Source organism: Sander lucioperca, chromosome 20, assembly GCF_008315115.2.
Source record: "Sander lucioperca isolate FBNREF2018 chromosome 20, SLUC_FBN_1.2, whole genome shotgun sequence".
NCBI classification, from domain to species: Eukaryota; Metazoa; Chordata; class Actinopteri; order Perciformes; family Percidae; genus Sander; species Sander lucioperca.
In genome coordinates this window covers 6,616,127-6,625,890 of record NC_050192.1, presented here as the reverse complement: position 1 = coordinate 6,625,890, position 9,764 = coordinate 6,616,127, and the positions used below count along the sequence as shown (strand labels likewise).

At 37.6% G+C, this 9,764-nt stretch overlaps 1 protein-coding gene and 1 long non-coding RNA gene across 4 annotated transcripts; one reads left to right on the top strand and one right to left on the bottom strand.

The window, feature by feature from the left end:
- LOC118494002 lies at positions 1–2,928 on the bottom strand. The gene is made up of 2 exons (XR_004896063.1): positions 2,628–2,928; positions 1–593 (listed from the first exon to the last, which is right to left on the bottom strand). It is a non-coding gene; the product is annotated as an uncharacterized LOC118494002 (long non-coding RNA).
- Positions 2,929–2,977: 49 nt separating this feature from the next.
- rad51ap1 (RAD51 associated protein 1) lies at positions 2,978–7,083 on the top strand. 3 transcript variants are annotated; one of them, XM_031313691.2, is made up of 9 exons: positions 2,978–3,292; positions 3,372–3,418; positions 4,098–4,233; positions 4,430–4,533; positions 4,616–4,705; positions 4,834–4,962; positions 5,047–5,232; positions 5,327–5,467; positions 6,459–7,083. In XM_031313691.2, the coding sequence occupies exons 1-9, from the start codon at positions 3,276–3,278 to the stop codon at positions 6,581–6,583; spliced, it is 975 nt and encodes a 324-aa protein (XP_031169551.1). In that variant the 5' UTR covers positions 2,978–3,275; the 3' UTR covers positions 6,584–7,083. The 3 variants fall into 3 exon arrangements, with proteins under 3 accessions (XP_031169551.1, XP_031169550.1, XP_031169549.1); XM_031313690.2 differs by having other exon boundaries at positions 2,979–3,292; positions 4,427–4,533; positions 5,330–5,467; XM_031313689.2 differs by having other exon boundaries at positions 2,979–3,292; positions 4,427–4,533.
- Positions 7,084–9,764: the final 2,681 nt, after the last annotated feature.

Genomic DNA, 9,764 nt, shown 5'->3' with positions numbered 1-9,764 from the left:
TTTAGAAAAAGAAAAAAAAGGGGGGATAATGATTTCTCAGGTGGTTAGGACAACAATCTAGTCAGGAGTACAACATAAACATCAATATGTGTGAATGGAAACGTGATGTTGTGACCACAGTGTTTGCATGACTGGATCTGATATTTTAGTCATAGCTGTAGGCAGCGCTGGAGGAGTTTAGGAATGTGTGACCACAGGAACCTTTGGCCCCACGGCTGCATGTCTTCCTCCCTTGGCTGGTCCGAAGACACGGACCATCACACCCTTGAACGTCTCAGTCCAGGTCCACTGTGTGACAAACCGCAGCCGACAGCCACCCACTCACAAACTGGAAAATGACAACCCTTAGGGACGGCTGGTGCTCTCTTAGACGTGCAGTAAAAACGGAGCGATTTCCCTTTTACTGCACTTCAGAGGAAGCCGGGATTGCTTCCGCCCTGAGAGTGGGCGACTGGGTGGCTGTAGACATGTCATGTTCATGTCAATAGCAGGTCAGTGTCTGTACCTCTGTGATCTAAGGCCCTCGAGCATCAGACTCCTACTGCCATCTGCTGGTTGAACTCTCTCATGGGTATAAATGGAACTGCTGTGGCCTGCAAATGGAGACAGAAATGTCCTCACAAAGTTAACACTCCATGATTTTTCATTATTTTATCAGTTTGTTCCATTTAAAATATACATCATCTTATGATGGGTAAAATGTGATATGCAATCAAATGATCAAATATGTATGAGCCACAGCAAGTATCCATATTGAACAAAAAACACATTTCACTTTAATATCAGAACATAGTTTGGAGTTTGTTTGAAATCTGTAAAAACTGCTCAGAAAGATGTATTTGCATGTATATAACACAAATGTATTTTGAAAGAGGACCGTTGATATACAGTAGAAGTAGCATACATACTAATATACTATGACACCTCGATACACTGTATAGTTTGAATAATAAATATGTATTTTTTTTTTTTTTTTTTAAATCTCAAAATATATTTTTTAAGTAAATGATGTTTCTTTTTTTTTTCAAACTGAGCCCCCACACACCTACATGTTCACTCATGCAAACTTGAGTTTGGCAGCCTGGTGCTGTAGGTGTGGGATGAGTAACTACTTCAGACTCTCTATGGCATGCTCTGTCTCAAAATGTCCCTTTTTTTAACTGGCAAGAGGAAATATTTACTCAAAACAACAGGAAGCACAAATACACCAGCTAGCATATGTTATCCTCACCATTAATTTACTGAAATAAATACTGGAGCCTGAAAAGCTGATTTAAGTTTGATACTGTGTGTATCAAATGTACTAATGTAATCAAAGCTAATCATGTATGTAGAGTATAACCAATACTGGATTATTGAGGCAGATACTGACAGTTTAATAATATTATATATATATATATATATATATATATATATATATATATAATATAATACATCTGCTGATATTTTTGTTTTTTTAACATAAACACATACCATAAACAAATACCTTTGATAAGCAATGTGACCAAGTACGTACTGAGTTTTTAACTTCTTTTTGTAAAAATAAATCTATCCACTTTTATTTCTCTTACCTGTGTCTTTCTTACCTAACTTCATTATGTAAAGTACCTTGAGCTGCCTCTGTGTATAAATAAATAAACTTGCCTTGAGTTCTACAGATGGAAAAATAAACTTGCTGTGCTCTCTGCTGGACAAACTGTGTAATAAATACACTGTTTCTAAATGACCTCAAAATTAAAATATATCTATATATCTGGCGTTTTATGACAGAAATGTCTTGTTACTTATCAGCCAACATATGTGCCCATATATATCTGAATATATCTGTGGTAAATTAATACTGAACAATCAGGCTCTGATGTAAAGTAAGTTGCAATCACATCACCAAACTATAGCAAGTAGGAACTAGGAAGCAGATGATAAAAATAATAATAATAATTATTATTATCATATCATAATAAGTATAGTTTATTTAGATTGCACTTAACAAAATCAGCCATTACAAAGAGCTTCACAAAGGGCAGACATAAGGAAATATAATAATTGAAATGAAAACAGTGAAAAAATAAAAAGATATAATATATAGTAAGAGCAAGAGTCTGCAGATAAGTCCAGTATTATTGAAAAAAAAAAAAAAAAAAAAAAAAAAAAAAATATGGTTTTGGGGTTGCTATTGGAGCGTTGAGGTCATATATATAGGATGAGCAGATAATTAATGTAATTGTTAGTTGCAGCCCTTTCATATTTCACTAAGGTAATTCACGTTTTACCTTTTTTTGTAAAAAATGGTTTTATTTGTTTTTGTGGTGTAGCAATTACAGTAATTGTAACTGTTTATATTTTACTGAAGTTGTTTGAGGGCAAATTAAAGTTGTTTGCTAGCTTAACTAACGTTATCTGCAATCTGGTTTGTTTTAATTTATCAGTACAATTACTAATGTTATTGGTGTCATCCTTCACTATGATTTAACTATATTAATATAAACATTCACATTAACGTTACCTGTATCTGTATGGGATCACTTAACAGTACACTTAAGCCGAAAGCTGTTGACACAGCCACAACACAGCAACATGCATGATAATATTATTAACACACACTAACTATTAAGACTCCATATACTTACATATGTTATACTTTCTTCAAATCTAATGTCCAAAAACACAAAGTTAACGCTACTGACCAAACGGAATGAGCACAGATTGAGCACTTGAACCGTTAGCCCAGTCCATTCATCTAGCTAGCAATAAATAACTTCAATGTATTTAACAGAAGCAGATTCGACAAGTTCTTATATAAAATGAGTGCCACTTGAGTAATTACCCATTTTGAACACCAAGTCATCTACCAGTTACCAATTTTTGCTTGTGTCTGAATTTTCTTTAGAAGAGCCATAACGATGATATGTAGCTATATCCTAGTAAACGAATCTGCCGGTATTCGTCAAATTGGACAACAAAACGCAAAACGTCACTTCTCCTCGGTTCAGGCGGGCTGGTTGAAAGCAGAAGAGAAGCACTTCAGTTGGCTCTTGTGTAACAAAACTAACATTAATAATTAATATAGATAGCATAGTTAACATGTTAGTTAGATAGTACACATTTCACCCGGTGAATGATTGGACGCATGTTAGCATTTTAAACTATTAAAGCTAGGTTAGCTTCTCCAGGTAACAAACATTAACGCTTGTGTTTGTTCGGTGTTTACGTAACAGCTAGCTAGCTAACCTAGTGGTTAATGTTAGCTAAATAAAAAGCTCTTGATTTTACAAGCAATGGACCGACCATCAAGGTTTGTAAACTAGCTACCTTTTGATTAACTTAACTAATGTCTGTTGAATGGTAACACGTTGTTTACTGTTGACACACAGGAAGACAACGGTTGTGAGTTACTCTGAAGCAAAGGACTTTGATGATGGTGAGAAGTTATGGCCTCTTATTCATGCTACATATAACGTTACAGCTGTATATTTTACAAGTTTTATAGACAAAGCTTACACAATTGGCCGTAGTCTAGGTATTACTGGTTTAAGCAATGTTGACTAGAAACCCAATCAAACAATTCACCTCAGTCTGTAATATTAGCTTTACTAGGTGCAGGTAGCGCATTGTTACATCCTTGTGGGTTAACTCACTGCAACACTTAGCTAGGGGCAGGAGAAGTTTAAGTCTTTTTTCAAATGGTGCCAGTTACAGCTCATTTGCAGACTGGAGATGCCCATAAATATGAAGGAGTACACATAGACGGTAGGGGTGGGCGATATGGCCCTAAAATAATATCACAATATTTCAGGGTATATCTGCGATAATTATATTCTTGATGATATGACAAATAATTCTGTATAAAATATAAATATCACAACAAAGTGTACATTTAAACAGTTGCCAAATTAATAGGAAATTATGTCAACAAGTGGGAATATTGCCATTATCAAGATATGATTTTTTTTTCACAACATGATATTAAAAATGATACTGGTATTATTGTGAACGATATGATTTGGCACACCGCTTATCAGTATAGACAGACATACAGTAACAAACTCAGTCTTTTATCACCACTAACATATCTCCATGTTCTGTCTTCATGTTGACAGATGAGGATTTTGCCTGCGTGAAGGCTCCACCCAGCAAAAAGGCCAGAGAGGATGTGAAACAGGAGAACAAGAAATCATCGAGCAAGTCCTCCAGTCAAGAGTCAAAATCACAATCCACACTGAGCCAGAAGAGCAGGTAGGTGACAAGATAATGTGGACCATAATGTGTCATTCATTTATATTATGGGATGAGTCCAAAAAAATGTAAATGAATCTATCAGTTTTTTTTTTTTTTTAAAAAGGTATTTGAGGAGTAAAATAAACGTTGGAAATCTTTTAACATTATGCATTGTTTGAATCTTCTCAACATTAACTCTGTTTTTTCACAGAAGACCATTAGATGTGAAGTTGTATGAAAGAGATCTAGAAGCAGCCATTACACTATCCTTGCTCAAAAATGAAGATGGGATAAAGGACCAGTCTCCAACCAGTAAAGGTATGACTTAGCTTGAAAACTTAAATATAATAGTCTAATTGTTAAAAAGTTATCAACTTAAATTAATGTTAATCTTCTCTAGGAGATCTCAAGGTCCAATTTCCTGTAGTTGAAAACACAGATCCAACTTCTTTGCACGTGTCCAACTGCAGTGTGGATTTGGCAGTTTTGGGTAGATTCCCTTTTTCTATAATTGCACACTTAATTTCCTCACGCTTACCAAATACATAGAATTTAATCTTGTTAGATTAAGGATAGAAATGGTATGAACATTTTCTGTGGCTGTTTTGTTTTCTTTAGGCCTGGATGAAATCACATCAGAAAAAGAGTCACCTGCCCTTTCCAGACAGAGAAAGGCTGCCACTAAAGGCACTGAGGACAAAAAGCTTAAGGATGAAGATGAAGACTATGAGCCCAAACTGACACCAGGTTGTAATCCCTCACTAAGTACTTGTTTTCTGTTTTAATTACTTATTTTCTTGCATCAGTAAAATAACAATAACTCCTTTCCAGATTCAGAAAGTGATGAGGATTTCAGTGAACCAGCTGAAAGCGAAGATGAGGAATTCACAGTGAAGAAAGTCAGCAAAACAAAAAAGAAGGATAGAGTTACCAAGAATGAGAAGGCCAAAACGCCTCGTGCCTCTAAAAAAGAAAAGCAACCGTCGAAACCATCAACGTCTAAATCCCAGGCAGCGGGTAAGTACCTGAAGTTCATCGAAGAAGATTTAGTTTTTTGGCTGTAATGGTAATTTAATTTAGTCATTGTCATGAGAACTACTTTGTCTCACAGCAGCTTCCACACCGGTGAGAAGTCCTCCAACAGCCAAACTTGCACCCAAAGGACCTGCTTCATTCTCCACGGTTTCCACATCGAAACCTGCATTATCTCTAAGCCCAGCAGGGGGTAGGATACCCAAGTGGAACCCTCCAGGTAAACACCTGCAGTGATACCTACATACACTCTCCTAAAGGATTATTAGGAACACCATACTTATACCGTGTTTGACCCCCTTTCGCCTTCAGAACTGCCTTAATTCTTCGTGGCATTGATTCAACAAGGTGCTGGAAGCATTCTTTAGAAATGTTGGCCCATATTGATAGGATAGCATCCCCCACACCATTACTCCACCACCAGCCTTCCCAGTGGTAACAAGGCATGACAGTTCCATGTTCTCATTCTGCTTACGCCACATTCTGACTACCATCTGAATGTCTCAACAGAAATCGAGACTCATCAGACCAGGTGACATTTTTCCAGTCTTCAACTGTCCAATTTTGGTGAGCTCGTGCAAATTGTAGCCTCATTTTCCTATTTTTAGTGGAGATGAGTGGTACCCGGTGGGGTCTTCTGCTGGTGTAGCCCATCCGCCTCAAGATTGTGCGTGGTGTGGCTTCACAAATGCTTTGCTACACACCTCGGTTGTAACGAGTGGTTATTTGAGTCAAAGTTGATCTTCTATCAGCTTGAATCAGTCGGCCCATTCTCCTCTGACCTCTAGCATCAACAAGGCATTTTCACCCACAGGACTGCAGCATACTGGATGTTTTTCCTTTTTCAGACCATTCTTTGTAAACCATAGAAATGGCTGTGCGTGAAAATCCCAGTAACTGAGCAGATTGTGAATACTCAGACCAGCCCGTCTGGCACCAACAACCATGCCACGTTCAAAGTTGGTTAGATCACCTTTCATTCCCATTCTGACATTCAGTTTGGAGTTCAGGAGATTGTGTTGACCAGGACCACACCCCTAAATGCATTGAAGCAGCTGCCATGTGACTGGTTGATTAGATAATTGCATTAACCAGAAATTTAACAGGTGTTCCTAATAATCCTTTAGGTGAGTGTATAAACCTTTAGAGATGCTTACAGTATCTTTTTAAAATCCAATGCTAATGTTATTACCTTTTTTTTCCCTCCCCAGCTCAAGTTGGTGGAAGTCCCACTTCATCCAGTCCAGCAGTGAAGTCCCCAGGTCAGGGTCTGCGGCTTGGACTGTCCCGTCTAGTTCGAGTCAAACCTCTTCATCCTAGCGTTGCAAGTCACTGACCTGTCTGTGGATGCCCCTGTATGTGTCAGTTGTTGTTGTCCTTTTAGCTTTATTTATAAAAAAAATAAATAAAAAAAATGCTTGTAAATTATTAATTTCTATTTTCACGACTATACATATAAAGTAACTCCCAGGATATATTTTCCCATGATGCTCTCATATATGCCACTTGAGCTATATTTTTCCACCATACAATGTAAAAAGCTCATTAAACTGTCATAGGGTGTGCTTTGTTGACTCTGGCTGAAATGTTATTGATGTCAATCTTTATCAGTACAGATTGATGTCCAACTTTATCAGTACAGTACGTAGACATGTGTCTAAGCATTTTTATAATTTGTTTGAGAGTTCACATCAGGATAAACTGTTAAGACTGGAATGTGGAAAATTATAAATCCCTTTTTTAAGTCTCATAATCTTCTTCCCTTTTGTTTTCCTGTTGTGCTAACACTGTATATTATGTACATATATGAGAAATAAAATTTAAAAGAAGTTCAAATTTTGTTTGCTGTGTCTCCAGGACGTATTGCATCCATTTTTAGATTACCATGAGCGGCGGATGAGACAGATGACATTATTTTAACAGGCATAGAATTGGCTGCTATACTTTATATCAGAAATGTTTGGCTTGCTTAATGTTTTGGTCTCTACAATTTCTCACACACATTTTTCTTGTTCAAGTAAAGTCCATAATGTCATTTGAGTGAAATCTCCAGGTAGCAAAATTTCCCTTTGTTTTTGTACGGATTAAATAAAAGATAAAATATGTTTAGAGGAGCTGGTATGCTGATTTTGTTACCATTTGACAGAGCCAATCTCATCTGTCTGTCAGAAAGTGGAAAAAGTGTATTTCCCAAAATGTCCAACTATCCCTTTAAGAGATCTTTCTTGTTAAGAGCAGCAGGAGTAAAATTGAAAGATTTTAAGTTCTACTTTGATCCTTAATCTACTTTAATCAGTTTGATAAATAAAGGCCCTGAAGTTATCAGGAGTGTGATCTCAGATTATATTGTATGATATATCAGTCTAGATCCTCTATTGTTAGTGTTTGATAAGGTCATTGAGGGACCCATTTTTTACACCATCCTTGGTGTCTTTTTCCACATACAGTATTTTGCATGCCAAAGGGAACACTGAAACTATCCTGTCTAAAAACACAAATCAGAAATTAGCTCTACACCTTCCTTCTACTTTGATGTTGAGAAGAATTAAAAGATTTGCCGTACATGTTTCTGAACAGTACATAAAGCTCAACCACCCAATGCACACATTTGTCTCCTCTGACAAGGCATACATATGGTTGGTGATGTGTCACAGCACAAGGATGCAGGGTCCTGTTTGTCTTTCAACAGCTAATATATGGAGGACAGGTGTCGTCTGCCGACTTTCAAGCAGAAACTCAAGTGAAGATAATTACCTCTTCTCAAGGCCGTAAGCATGAAGTGAAAATTGGGGAGGACCAAATCTGCATAGTTGCCTGTCGTAGAATAGCAATATATATTAGCCTATCAATATATTGGGGGGGGGGACATTTTGAGCATGTTTAAATATTGAGGGGGATGTGTCCCCTCCCAATATATTATGATTCCTGCCTTGCAAGAGTCCATCATGTTTTTTTAATCCTTTGAGTCCTCCTTGGCTACTTGCAACTGTGTGGAGGAGGGGTGGGGGCGTGTGCATGATTACGGAAGACTTGTGTCATGTGGATGCAACAGTGTTGTTGTCATTACTTAGAATTCCTAATGGGGGTGACAGAAACTACACACTATAGCTTTAAGTTCAATATTCACAATTCTGTCCCCACCCTCACCCCTCTAAAAAAATGGTGTGGAATGCCTAGAGGTTAATAAAAGCATAAGGATGTCTTAAATGTTTTGGAGAAAGCCTGAGAGATGAGGTATAAAAGCCCCCTTTTTTAGCATAAACTTTGATTAGTGCTGGGCAATATGACCCTAAATTTGTATCACAGTTTTTCCACGGTATATCACAGTACTTCTTTGTTCCCTGACTGGGCCTTTCAATAGGTGGATGGTGGCTTATTCTACTGATAGCTGTGGTTTATTAATTGTGTTAAAAGCGTCAGTTAATAGGGGTCGCCTCTCAATACATGCACAGCTTGCTCTTTGTGGTAACACATATATGTTTTGCGTCCTATTGAAGAGTTACATCAATTGTTTTAGCTATGCCCCTGTATGGCCGTATATTAAAAATGATATTGGGAAATAAAACACGGTTTACCAGTTTATAAAAAAAAGAAAAACTAACTTATTAAACAAATATTCAATAGTTTTGATTGTATATGCTTCCTGACATTTTGCAGCTGGGAGCTAATAGGATACAAGGGGAACATGATATGGATTAGAAGATGAATCCTATGAGATTTGTCTTTATTGAGACAAAGGTATCTGGTTCTCAGCACACCTAAACAAAACAGACTTTTCAGACAGGCTATAAGTAGACATGGGGGGGGGGGGGAGGGAGAGAGAGAGAGAGAGAGAGAGAGAGAGAGAGAGAGAGAGAGAGAGAGAGAGAGAGAGAGAGAGAGGGATGCGCTCATGAAAGTTAATATTTAGAGACCGACAACCCCGTTAACATTCCCTGATGTGTATTTTTATGAAATATATAGATTTTAATGGGAGGGAATTACTATTTACTGCTACTATTACTGAATTACTGCTATAGGCATCTTGAGCCGTGTGTTGCCAATGCGCACATCGGTTTGAATTTATATTTTTTATTTGCTCTCACATCGCTTCCACTGCCAGGGTTGCAACTGACGGCAGTTTATGGAAAGCACAAGTGTAATTATGGTCAGATATTGTGCCTGACTGATGGGGAAGTGATATTGACAAGCGTTGCAATTTATGCATTTACAGCGTCGGCTATTTTTTGCCAGCTTTCCTCCTGTTTTAGGAAGCAGCGACTGTATTGCGTTTTGCCTGCAAAACTGTGTCTGTGTTCTTTAAAATTATAGTTTGCTCTTCTTATGTAAAATATGCGGCTCTGGTAGAGGTTTGTGATTGGTCGTGCCTCTTTTATGTGAACGCATGCGCCGCTGGATTGGGAAACCCTGGGTTGATTGAACTAGTTGATAACCAGCGTCGTGACACAGCTTATGCGGGACAGTGGTTGTTAGGGTTAGTGAAGCCGGGTATCTGAAATAAATCCAGGGCATGTTGA